The sequence below is a fragment of the Balaenoptera musculus genome, chromosome 4, assembly GCF_009873245.2.
Source record: "Balaenoptera musculus isolate JJ_BM4_2016_0621 chromosome 4, mBalMus1.pri.v3, whole genome shotgun sequence".
NCBI lineage: Eukaryota > Metazoa > Chordata > Mammalia > Artiodactyla > Balaenopteridae > Balaenoptera > Balaenoptera musculus.
In genome coordinates this window covers 61,665,647-61,678,627 of record NC_045788.1, presented here as the reverse complement: position 1 = coordinate 61,678,627, position 12,981 = coordinate 61,665,647, and the positions used below count along the sequence as shown (strand labels likewise).

General features: G+C 47.6%; 1 protein-coding gene across 1 annotated transcript; it reads right to left on the bottom strand.

The window, feature by feature from the left end:
- Positions 1-2,896: 2,896 nt before the first annotated feature.
- EIF2B5 (eukaryotic translation initiation factor 2B subunit epsilon) lies at positions 2,897-12,059 on the bottom strand. Its single transcript, XM_036851508.1, has 16 exons — positions 11,819-12,059; positions 10,590-10,714; positions 9,568-9,753; positions 9,299-9,476; positions 8,718-8,798; positions 8,365-8,442; positions 7,529-7,841; positions 6,497-6,642; positions 6,127-6,268; positions 5,899-6,000; positions 5,610-5,717; positions 5,383-5,473; positions 4,955-5,078; positions 4,115-4,240; positions 3,572-3,682; positions 2,897-3,396 (listed from the first exon to the last, which is right to left on the bottom strand). Exons 1-16 carry the CDS (start codon positions 12,029-12,031, stop codon positions 3,337-3,339), a joined length of 2,184 nt encoding a protein of 727 aa, XP_036707403.1. The 5' UTR covers positions 12,032-12,059; the 3' UTR covers positions 2,897-3,336.
- Between the last annotated feature and the right edge of the window lie 922 nt (positions 12,060-12,981).

The window sequence follows — 12,981 nt, the reverse complement described above, 5'->3', positions numbered from 1 at the left end:
TCCAATTCTTCCTTTTCATAGCACTTTATTCATAGGCACAATATTTTCCCTGAGTTTTGAGAATTATAGCCTTTCCCCCCCCTAAAGTTTTCAAAAAGCTCCCTACTTTGTCAGTTTCCTTGGTTTCAATTTTCTGTTTTGGTCTCTGCCTTTCATATGGTGGAAGTTTCTTCAAATGTTTGGTGGCCTTTAACAGTCTATTCACATGTAAGAGTGAGATACTAAAAATCTGATTGGAAGTTCTGTCCATGTACACTGGCTTATTAACTAACAGGCTTCAGTGTATGGTGAGCAGAGGAAAGATGGCTTCCCCCCCCCCCCAAACAAAATTGTAAGTATTTGTAGGCCTTTTGTCTGCAATTGTTTAGTTAGTTTTGGCCTGGGGGTATAAGCCAGTGTGTGCTGACATGCAGAGCCCTACCACTCATATACTTTCATTTAATCCCTCATTTTCAATCTAGCCCCTCAATCCCATCCCCACCATGTCTCCTATCGAATCCAGAGGTTCTAAAGATTTATTTTCCCTGAGGTTCTGAAATTTCGTGGTGTTACTTTGTTCATTATGCTGGGCACTCATGGGCTCTTGTCAGCGTAGAAACTCATGACCTTTGGGTTTAGGAAACCTTCATACATATTTCTCTGAAAATTTCCCCCCCGCCATTTCTCCAGACTAAATCTCCCATTTCTTGCAGAGAAGTAGGGGTAATCACTTGGTTGGATCAGATAAAGTGGGAACCTGGGGGAGCTTTTTCTCATACAGATCTTTGTCTGATTCTCCTCCATTCCACCCCCAGTTCTCAGCCCATCCTTACCCCCTCTGCTGAGCCTTTTCTGGGTTCAGAAGGGCACACTGGTTTGCTTCTTGTTAATAACCACCTCAGCAGGTACAGCCCATCTCATTCTGCTCTGCTAGGTCAACTTTTACCCTTCCATTTATTTTTTTCCCCAAAATGTTGATGTCTCTCATTCATTGTTCTCACCTTCTGTTTTCCTTATCATTGAGTCACGTGCCTTTTTTGAAGAATTCCTTTGTTACCATTTGAAAGTGGTTTTGGAGTAAAAAGCTCATGAGTTTTTCTTTTTTCTATTTTTTTTTGGCCGCTCCGCAGCACAAGGGATCTTAGTTTCCTGACCAGGACCAGGGATCGAACTCGTGCCCCCTGCAGTGGAAGCACGGTGTCTTAACCACTGGACCGCCAGAGAAGTCCCCAAAGCCCATGTGTTTAATCTGCCATATTTAAATGGAAACCCATTGCTTTGCTCATAATGTTCCCTCTACCCTTTCTATTTTTTAGGCCACTCAAGTGTCACAATCCTGTAAGCCTTCCCTAATCACTGCAACTAGAAGGAATATTTTCCTCCTAAAAAGTTCTATAGGCCACTTCTGATCTCTGCCACCCATCAGGTATAAATCAGAGATACCCTACAGTTGCATGTATTTAACTGCCCCTATTAGGTCCATGCCATAACCTTCCTATGCTCTCTAGTCACTAGGTCCTGTATTTGACAAAGGAGAAACTGAAATTTCCTGAATAAGAAAAGTAAATTAAGCCAAACCCTGGCCAGCCTGTTTTTCCCTCTTTAGAAATACTGAGTAATGCCCCTTCATACCCCTGAGTACAGTTCAGTATCCCCTTCCTCATCTTACTCCTCTCCACCCAACTGAAATGAAGAAAGGCAACCATTTTACCTGTGATGTCCAGGAGGGCCACTTGTTACCAAAGACATCTGCCACAGTTTAAGTGTTAACAGAGTAAGGTTTATAGGAAAGCAACAAAGAGCTCAAAAAGATGAGACAGAAGGGCCTGTCTCATGTTTGAGGTTAAAGGAGACAATATAGGTGACAAATTCCAGCTCTAGAGTCCAATAACAAATCCTTGCTCTATCAATTACCAGTTACGGGACCTCTATGAACTTCAGGCTCTTCATCTGAAAATGGGGATAAGACCTACTTCATAGGGCTGATGTGAAGGTTAACTAAAATAACACATGAAAAGTATTTAGCAAAATGCCTGGGGACTTTCCCTGGTGGTCCAGTGGTAAAGAATCTGACTTCCGATGCAGGGGACGCAGGTTTGATCCCTGGTGGGGGAACTAAGATCCCACATGCCTCGGGGCAACTAAGCCCGTGTGCCACAACTACTGAGCCCGTGCTCCTCAACTAGAGAGCCCACGTGCTCCAGAGCCCGCACCACAACTAGAGAGAAGAAACCCGCACGCTGCAACTAGAGAGAAGCCCGCACGCTGCAACGAAAGATCCTGCATGCTGCAACTAAGACCCGATGCAGCCAAAAATAAATAAATAAACAAATAAATAAATGTGTATTAAAAAAAGTCTGTCATGCAGTAGATACTCTCTCAGTATTAGGGGACAGCCCATTTCACAGGTCCTTCCTCTGTTCTTACGATATCCATTGCTGGCTTGGGGTTGTATTTGCCTCTGGGGGCAATTTCCCTTCACTGAGACACTGAATATGCTGAAGGAAAAAGAATTCTGGATTATGAGGCTCAAGTCCTTAGCTTTACCCCTCAAGAGTCATGAGACCTTGCGCAAATTCCCTTATCTATAAGATGAAAAGTAGCCCAGCTTCCCTGACAGTAGTACTGGATCAAATGGACAAAGCATGTGACAGACTGGCAGTGGTTCACGGACTTTACATATGCTTGGCATCATCACCCTCTGACAGAAAAGTGTTCGGACTAGGACTCTCTACAGAACTAGGTTCAGGCACACCACTCCAGGACCACAAATTGGCCCACAAAGTCTGGAAAAGAATCTAGGCCCTCTACCTCCGTGGCCATGGCAATGGTCAACTAGCGAGGCACCACAGTCCCACCTAGTGGCCACAACACCCCTCTTCTCCCTCTCCACCAGGTGTTAAGAAAGGCTACCACATCAGAGGTTAAGAACTCTTTGTTGACCTACTTCCACTGCTGATCAGTCAGAGTTGGACAGAAACCAAATATACCCCTCTCTCTGTTTTTTAATATTAACAAATACAAGCAACAGAGAGGGCCAACTGCTCTCTGGTGTTCCCTGAGGGGAAACCAGAGCACAAAGCTGTTCCTCTGGCCTTCCTCTACCTGCAGGGCCTGCCTAGCTCCTCCTTAGGCAGAGTTGTTATCCAGCCCAACTTCCCTCATCTCAACTCCCCAGTCAGGATGGGAGGCACATGACTGCTGGCGGTGGGAAGAATACTGTAGCTCCAGCCTCTGCTCCTTTAAGTCTCAGCTCAGATGGTGGTCACTCATCCTTCTGCAACTAGCCTCTCACTTGCCCTGGCCCAGAAACCAGGAGGGCAATCAACCACACCCACAGGAGCAGGTAGTGCGACTTCAGTCATCTTCAGATGACTCCTCTTCTGCCTCTTTTAGCCACTGGATGAACCTCTGCAGCTGTAAGGAAGCAGAGCGGAGAGCTACTGAGGGAGGGGCACATAACCCTCCTTTTCTCCTTAGCAGGTAAACAGCTCTAACAACCAGAGTCCCAGGGACCAACCACCTGGAGTCTAAGGCCAGGAGCCAGGGAACCAGGCAACCACTGCAGTGACAGGAAGGCAGCCTGACTTACCTGCTGGTTCTTGCGCAACTGCCGGCCCTTGTCAGTTGTATCCCTTTGGCTGAACCAGCTCAGGATTGTTTCCTCAGCCAGGATCTCCAGCTGGTAGAAAGCCATCAGTACCTGCAGAAGGCCAGCAGAGGAGATGAGATCTCAGGGGCCTTGCAGGGTTCAGCGAGACATAACGGATAATGGAGGAAGAGGAGGCAAGATCTAGTGCCTCTCTACCAGGCCCTCAGCCTCCTTCTACACACGGAGCAGCCTCCTCCAAAACAGATAAGAATGAGCTGTTCACTCTGATACTAGGACAGGTCTGACTTCTGGAACTATTGCTGGGTAGTGCTTTGAACATTCCCAGGGCAACCTCCAAATGGTTGCCTTACTAGTTTGGCTCCAAGCTGTACTATCCCAGCAATAAGCACAACACTAGGGGTGGATGAAGCTGTTAACCAAACTCCATACGGATTCATGTCAGTCTATTTTGTGTCTCCATGGAGGTCACCAAGGCCTGTTTCAAAGTAAATGCAGGACTGGGGGGCTTGAGGTGGTATTCACCTTGGCCATGGAAGTACTAAGAGCTTCATGCTCCAGGAAGAAGTCCTCAATGGCTGCCAATGCTTCCAAATGATCAGCTGCACGCTTTATGTAGTTCCTAAAAACAGGGCTCCAGGTCTTGAGCAACTGTGGAAGAAAGGAGAAGTTGCAATATATTCTTGAGCATGCACCTACACCTGGACAGCAAAGAAAATCAATATTGATAACATGGGTCTTTCAAGACAAGACGGGGAGTTCCCTGGTAGTCTAGTGGTTAGATTTCGGCACTTTCGCTGCCATGGCCCAGGTTCAATCCCTGGCTGGGGAACTGAAATCCTGCAAGTCACATGGCAAGGTCAAAAATTAAAAAATTAAAATAAAAAAAAAAAGACAAGAGGGAGATGATACAGGCCCTGTGGAATTATGTCAGAGGGACTCGGGAGTGCTGGTAGTCAGGACTGGGGAAAAAGAAATTTCCTAGGGAAGGTGAAGGGGGTCAGATGCTGCAGGCTCCCTCAGAATACCTGTTTCCAGCCTAAAGGTTCACCTCATTCTGGGTCAAATCATTTTCAGTCAGACAGTATGACAGTCCAGGTCTATACTGGGTATGCCTTTGGGGTCTAGTACCGTCTGAATACTGGAATCTCAAAGGCCACTCAGTATTGAACCTAACTTGACTCCCCTGGACCAGCCAAACCTGCTCTAGAACCTAATCTGTGTCCAGAAGCAAGGAGAAAGGAACCACAAGTAACATATATCTCACAAGACCTTCTACTCCTGATTTCCTTTAAAGTCAAGTCCAGTAAGGATGTATACCTGTCTCCACCCAACCCCTTGTACCCAGCCCCAATCTTTGCTTACGGGAATCAGCAGGGCACAGTAGCGGTTTGGGTCGAGTGGGGAATCCGTGTGTTGCAGGGGGAACTCCAGGACCACATGGCTCAGCACCTGCATCACCTCCTTCAGGCTTATGTTGTAGGCGTACCTGTGGGGAGACTGGGGTGACACCAGGGCCTTCATTGGCCCTTTCAGCATACTGTAGGACTATGACTTTGGCAGGACACTGGGGGAGAGAAAGTCAGATGGAACATCATGGAAAGAGAGGGTTTTGGAAGGAGGAAGTCTATGCTGAGGCAAAAACATAATGTTCTCCTTGCTCCAAATGCTACCGGCCTTGTCCAGTTGGGATGTCGAGGGAACAGGTTCCTATTTGGGGAAGAAGTAGGAGAGAACCTACACCTGCCTGGGATCACCCCGAGGAGGCGAGAATAAGGAGGAGGTGCTCTTACTTGAGAGAGTTGATCTCTAGGACTAGATTGTCCCAAGAAATGTTCTCCTCCTTGCCCCGCTGTAGAGTTCCCAGGACTTCATTCTGGAACACTAAAATCAAAGCAAGAGTAAGTTCATGGGCCAATATCACTCCAGGATGCTTTAAGTCATCCAGTTCTGACTTTATGACCAACCAAACTGGAGATTTTCCTCTTTTGTCCCAGACACTGCTCCCCTGGCCACTTACCTTTGATGTCATCCATCTGTGGGGAGCCTGCCCGGCTATCTAGCTCTTCAGAATCCATACTTCGCTCACTTTCAGTGTCGCTCTCTTCTTCCATGTTGATTTTGAGTCCTGAGAATCCATAAAGGGTGAGAAAAGAGAAAAATATTGAAAGAGCCATTGACAGAGAGCAATATATCTGCTCTGTCTGCATAAATAAAGTAATGAACAAGTAGTCTGATTCTGAAGTGTTCAATCTCCCTCAAAATAATCTGATTTAGAAGGTGGGTGGCAGGAATAAGGCTTAGCTCACCCCACAGATTCTGCCGTAGTTCCTCCTCTTCCTCCATGTTCATGTCTGCTGTTTTCCAGAGGTAGCCCTGGCCTGCAACTCCGACTTCTGCTGGATTGTAACCTGGAAAAGGCACGGATCTTTAGCAAAGGCCCAGTAGAAGCACCAACCCCTTAGGGGGAAACATTGGTTTTTCTATGGGGCAGAGAGACACACAGATAGATGCCCCACACCTGCTGAGCCTCACACCTTTCAGCTTCACTTTCTCCTTTCCTTGGTCAGCCCCAGAATCATCACTGAACTGACCATCATCCTCATCATCCTCTGCATCTGGAGGGTGCAAAGAGATCACCGAGCCCTCAGGCAGCGTGATATCTGGGCCTACCACCACCTGGAGGAGAACAAAGGAGTGGGTGGCACAGACTGATTAGTATGTTGGGGAAAAGTACATCCTGAAAATCAGAGTGACTTTTTTTAACCAAGCCAAGTAGAAGGCAAAGGAAACCACTGGATTGGGACTCTCAATTCAGGCTGGACTGGGTGGACATAAGGCCCCTTTCTGGCTCAGCATAACCACCACTCAACTTGGGGCCTATGTGCAGTGCGGAACAGGTCTTACCTGGGAAGTGAGGACACAGCGTGGCTTCAGGATAACTTTTTCCTTGACCTCAGCATTGTCACAGAGCACAGACTGACGGATCTGTGCTCCAGCAGCCACTCGGACGCCCTGCCATAGGAAGGCCTCGTCCAGCACCACATTATCACCTGGCTCAGGACAGGAAGGATTCCTGGTCACCCAGGGCTCCAATTCCAGACCAGGGCCGTTTGTGGAGAATGGGGCTGACTGACATCAGAACAGCTCCCACCCAGCTCTACTACTCCATCCCCAATTCACCAGGAATACCCTCTCCCTCTCTAAGCTTGGGCCAGAGACGCCTGACTACCCTCCACCAGGTTTACAACAATTACAGACTATATACTGGACTTAAGAACCTGAGAACCCTTAAGATTTCTGGGGACCCCTTGAGCTCAAGAACCTTATTAGAATTAAATCCATGCCTAAAAGTAGAACCAAATTATTCCACCTCTTCTTGTACATTTTAGAATTAGAATCTTATTGTTGTTCTTTTAAAGGGGTGGCTCCATTAGAAGCATCACTTTCTTATAACCAAAGCGAGTTACTAAGAGTAGAAAGAACACTGGACTTAACATCAGAACACTCAGATTCAAGTCCCAGCACTGCCTCTTATTAGCTATGACCTTGGGTGAGACAACCTTACAGCTTTTTTGTTTATCTCTAAACTTATCTATAAATAATACTTACCTCACAAGGTTTTTAATAACGTACGCAGAAGCCCTTTGTAAACTGCAATGCACTAAACAGATGTTATTATTGCATGTTAATTATCCAGTTGGTCCTGAATGTGAATAAAGGGTACCCTGGAATGTGAAGAGTCACCCAATAACAGGCTCACAGGCCACAAATTAAAGTATCACTGTTTTTACATCCCTATTTCTTCCTTTATTAAGGCAGCCACTCTAGTTCCTTATTCTCTGGGACTATCCCTCTGTATCCTTTTCTGGAGACATGGGGGTTCCCCCAGGTTCCTGCTCCTAGGATGGCCAGCTTGACCTCCCCACCTGTACTCACCAATGTGACAGCCGGGGCCAATGACACTGTTGGTGATGGAGCAATTGCTGCCAATGACAGTGCCAGAGCCCAGGAGCACATTTTCCTCCAGTATGCTGCCATGACCCAGGCTGACCTCAGGCCCTCGGTAGATGTTGTGTCGGGAGTGAGTGCAGCTTTGGGTTGTGCTATCAGTGAAGTTCGCCTCTGGGGTGAGAGGGTAGACCCATCGGCGGATGACATCAGCGCAGATAGCAGCATACATGTGTAGGTTGGAGACCCGGGCACCATATTCCTTAGTTGTCACATGCATGTGGATCTGGTTTCCTAAGATCTGAATGAGGAGAAAAAAAGAGAGGTCACCCAAGCAAGCAAGAGAGAAAGAACATCCCAGGTATAATTCTATTCTAACTTTCTTAAGTTTCCTACTGCCTCTCAATGTCACAGCCAAGTGGCCTGAGACTTTTCTCTGTATACTGCTTCCCTCTCCTCTCCAGCTCTTTTCCTTCCTCCTAAGGTTTAATAAAACATAAAAGGGGACCCAAACTCCCCCAACCCTGCCCAAGGGAAAACAAACTTTCACATTATGTGTAATGGTGGATGCTCATGTTTTTAGCAATTAATCTGTTGATCTTGAGATGTTTTTAGCATGTCACTGGTGGTCAGATGGTATTGGGGATCTGCCAAAAACCACAAATGAATCTTTTGCTTTTGTGTGTCAGTAGGGTCTATTGTGCCCTAAAAATGGGCAGAATAAAAAAGCAAATGGAGAGAGAAAAAAAAGGGGGACCAAATTTATCAGCGTTGAGATAAAATCACAGCCTTCTTCTAAAGAGGCATTGGGAGCCTTTTCTTACCTCCTCATTTACTAACAGGCCTCGCACAAAGTCATCTCGAGTTTGGTAGTCGAAGTTGTCTGTAAAGAGTTGAGCCACCTGTGTGGGGAAGTCAGAGGGGGCCAAGGTTTAGCACTATTCTCTGGAAGCAAACACAAGCCCCCCAGAGACCTATCAAACACTATGACAGCAGGATATGGGCCAGAATCCCAAAAAAGTCTGCCAGTGAGATACTGGGGTCAAGATGATAGCACCTATTTGCTGTAGATAAGACAAAGAAGGAGAAGAAATATACCCTGGCCTTTTAAGGGGGTGATAATACACCCTCAGAGTTCTACTCTTTGGATGTGCAGCCTTGGCCCTGAGGAGCTCACCTGAGGAGAGCAGATGCTGATATGACAATCAAGTAAATCATAGCGAATCTCCACTCCATCTCCACTGCCCTGGAACAAGCTCTGTGGGGAGAAGTTACAAGGACTTCATTATTTCTTTTTTTTAAATAAATTTATTTATTTTATTTTTGGCTGTGCTGGGTCTTCATAGCTGCGTGCGGGCTTTCTCTAGTTGTGGCGAGCAGGGGCTACTCTTTGTTGAGGTGCGCGGGCTTCTCATTGTGGTGGCTTCTCTTGTTGTGGAGCACGGGCTCTAGGCGTGCGGGTTTCAGTAGTTGCAGTGCATGGGCTCAGTAGTTGTGGCTCACGGGCTCTACAGCGCAGGCTCAGTAGTTGTGGCTCACGAGCTCTAGAGTGCAGGCTCAGTAGTTGTGGTGCACGGGCTTAGTTGCTCCGTGACATGTGGGATCTTCCTGCACCAGGGCTCAAACCCGTGTCCCCTGCATTGGCAGGTGGATTTTTAACCACTGTGCCACCAGGGAAGTCCCTACAAGGACTTTAACTCATCTCTCCTGCTGAAGCCTGTCACTTTCCCACCTCAAGGACCCCAGATACCCACACACCAGAGGAAAAGAAAAACGTCGGAGGCCTTGGGTCTTCTGGAAATGGAGCACTCGGTTTGTGGCACTATCCACAGCCACTACCACATTGTCCTCATGGCAACGAGTTGGGTGGCTGGGGGATGACTCCTTGAAGATCATCGTCATCACAGATACATTTTTTTCCAGCTTCCGCCTTAACCTGTAAAGGATAGGAGGGAGAGAGTTGCAAAAAAGCAGTCTTAGGGCTCTGCTGGTCCCAAACCTCATCTCTACCGTTTTCCCATCCTGACCTGTGTTCTTCCAGGGCTCTGGTAATATTGATGTTTGAGATGACATCCCCATACACCAGAAGGAAGTCAGAGCGCACCAAGGCCTTAGCATCAACATCACGGAGAACATCCCCCAGTGATCTATATAGCTCTGATGTAATTATTCGAACCACGTTGAGGGATGTAGGGCGGCACCACTTGGATTTCCTAAAGGAAGGGAGGTGAGGGGGATGAGTAAGCCAAGCATAAAGATCATGCAGAGCTTCCCTATTTTTTCCCCCCATTCAACATTCACACTCCTTTGCTATGGCTTTTTCGGGGCTCCTGCCAGCGTCCTCGACTTCAAAGAGGTTTATGAACTATAATTAATGGTTTCAGCATAGTCTGTCACTAGTCTTGTTTTATGGGTTACAGAAACACGGCTATTTCCTCTCCATACCCTGACCCCTGTCCCTAAACATGGATTTGAACTAAAAATCCCGCTGAGACTTAGGTTATACAAAGTATCCTGGGAACACATATTTCATGCCACTTTTCTCCTTCTAAAGCTCATACCAAATTTAGGAGCTGTTTGATGGAGACCATGCTAATATCCTAGTCTTTATTTCCTAAGCTTCCATAAATCCTGAGATTCACTCTTTTTCAAAAACACTTCGCTAAACATCTGTTAAGTGTTTACTATGTGTGTGGTACTAAGCTAGGCACCAGGATACAAAGATGAGGAAGAGCTCAATATTTAGAAGCTCAGTGGAAAAACAAAGATATTACTCTTGTAACTTGCATATTGGAGCCACTAAATAAAAAGCAAAACCCATTGGGTCCAAACTTTGTGAGATTCAGAAAAAATCCAAATGCTGTTCTTTAATCTTTGTCACAGCTTCAGCTGCTCACCTCCTAAGTGAAGAGAATGCCCTTAGACCTTATGATGGGATCCAAACAGACACATTTTTCTCCCTCATAATCTCCTCTTATTTAGTTATATACATTCTAAGGAAACTGGGAAAAAATGGTGAAACATGGAAAGAAAAGTTGCAGAGCCTTACAATAAATGTTCCTTGATTTGAGCAGCCTTCCAGCAACAAAAGACAAAGGTTTCCTGTACACCTGTGGCAGTCAGAAATTCCAGAGTGTAGTCAATTAGTGCCACATTGGCCAGGGGCAAGAGGACCTGAGGGTAGGAGACGAAAAAAAGTCATGAGGGTCCTCTGAGTATCATTCTTTCCCCCATTTCAACCACAATTTTCACTCCTCTATCAGTATTTTCAAACACTAGTTTTACTTTATCTTTCCTATTTCAAACTAATCAGGCTGCTGCCTTTGATGTTCATGGCATACTCTAAACATCAGAGTCTAATGGGTTGCAATTTGGATGTAAGCATGGAATCTACTTGCTTAGCATCAGACACAGAGCTGGTATAGAACAGCAGACTACCCCTGACAAAGGATAATATAGAAATCAATTACATCTCCAGAAGCTTAAGCACCACTAATGCTTTTTTTCCTATAAAATTTCCTTTCTTGATCCCTTTCTAAGAGTCAGGGGCTAGCCACCCCAATCAACTGTACAAAATAAACAGCCATTAGACTATTTAGAGGGAGTGGGGAGTCAAAGAGGATTTTTCCTGAACCGAATGCAAGTCCTTTTCTTTGAACTGGGGACTGCTGAGTGACCCAGCAATCCCTAGGACTAGCTCAGTCCAGTTCCCCAGTGTCTAGACAATACTGGGGATGCGGGCAACCAGCCACTGAACCCGTTCTGTTCTCCTTTTGACAGATAGCACTAGCTGTCACTAAAACCTGAAAAGAAAAAAAGCACACTGTAAGAGATCCAAAACAGCTGTTACTATGGGATCAGACCAGCCTGCTCTTTTTTTAGGCACATGACCTCCCTTTTGGAGGCAAAAGGAGGTGACAGTCCCTTTCACCTAAGGATTTCTCTTTCCTCTACATAAGGGCGGCGCAGCCTCCTCCTGAGGCACTGAATCCCCGTGTGAAGGCTTCTCACAAGCACTGCTTCTACATTAGCCCCTGCAGGCCTCCCAAATGAGGTGGACAGCATTACGAGTGCCCAAATCTGCCAGCCACTCACTTGGTCAGGCAGTCGTCAGGGCTTTAGACGGTCTCTCCGCCTTCCTCCCAACCAGATAAACCCGATTTCTGGGAAAGACAGTGGACCCAAGTCCTTCCGCGCCTCACTAGGCAGTCGAAAAGATAACTTGCTCTAGCTCCGCCACCTCCGGGCCCTCTGGCAGCTCTCGCGCGCGGCGCTCACCCGAGGCTGGTCCTTGGAGATGGGGAAGAAGCGGCGGTTGAAGCTGTCGGCCACCAGAACTGCTTGTAGGGGCGGCGGCGGTTCCTCCTCCGCCCCTCTGGCTGCCCCGCCGCCGCCGCCGCCGCCGCTGCCACCGCCTGCCGGCCCGCTGCCGCTGCGCTTGTTGGGCCGACCGGCCACCACACCAGGCGGCGCCACCACAGTGGCCGCCATCTTCTTCTCTCACAGTCACCACTTCCGCTCGGAAACTGACACGGCACGGAGTAGGGGACAAAAAGGTCCAGCACTCGAAATGCGAAGCACTAGCGAAGGGAGGGCGGGAGGAGCTGAGGAGAGAGGAATGCGCATGCGTCTCCCCTAGCCCTGCCTGAAGGCTGAGCAGCAAGGAGCACGGCGTGGGGCCCCGCGGCGCTGGTGGCCGCATGTTGAGGCGCCCGGGGTTGGGGTCCTGTGGACTGCAGACTCCATCTGCAAGTATCATCGGCCGTCATTTGTTCGTGAGCAGGCTGAGATTCTTGGGGGATAATGAGACTCGTGGTCTCTGCGAAGCGGCCAGATCCTTTCTGGATGTGTAATCTTCTCCGCCCCTAGCACGTTAAAAATTGTGGTCCTCCGTTTTCATTCTCATCACCTAATGTGACCCGGCACCCTGGGGAGCTCAGAACCGAGTCAGACATTCCTTTCCCTCAGGGCACTCACAGTCTACATAAATACAGAACGTGGAATAGAAGGGAGAGTAGTAATTCTATTAAGCGCTGATCCTGGCGGGGAATGATACAAGCATTATCGCACTTAGTTCGTCACACATCTCTGAGAGAACATTTTATTCATTCGTTCAACAAACATTTCTTTTTTAAAAAAAATTTATTTTATTTATGTATTTTTGGCTGCTGTGGGCCTTCGTTACTGCGCGCCGGCTTTCTGTAGTTGTGGAGAGTGGGGGCTTCTTTTGTTTTGGAGCACGGACTCTAGGCACACGGGCTCCAGTAGTTGTGGCACGTGGGCTCAGTAGTTGTGGCTGGCGGGCTCTAGAGCGCAGCCTCAGTAGTTGTGGTGCACAGGCCCAGCTGATCTGCGACATGTGAGATCTTCCCGGGCCAGGGCTCGAACCTGTGTCCCCTGCATTGGCAGGCGGATTCTGCGCCACCAGGGAAGCCCCAACA

Excerpts from the sequence above, each read along its gene's own strand:
- EIF2B5 (XM_036851508.1), bottom strand. The coding sequence starts at position 12,031 with ATGGCGGCCACTGTGGTGGCGCCGCCTGGTGTGGTGGCCGGTCGGCCC. Across the intron at positions 4,241-4,954 it reads ACTGTGCCCTGCTGATTCCC|TTGCTCAAGACCTGGAGCCC; the intron begins GTAAGCAAAGAT and ends TTTCTTCCACAG. Across the intron at positions 3,683-4,114 it reads TTAGTACTTCCATGGCCAAG|GTACTGATGGCTTTCTACCA; the intron begins GTGAATACCACC and ends GGCCTTCTGCAG.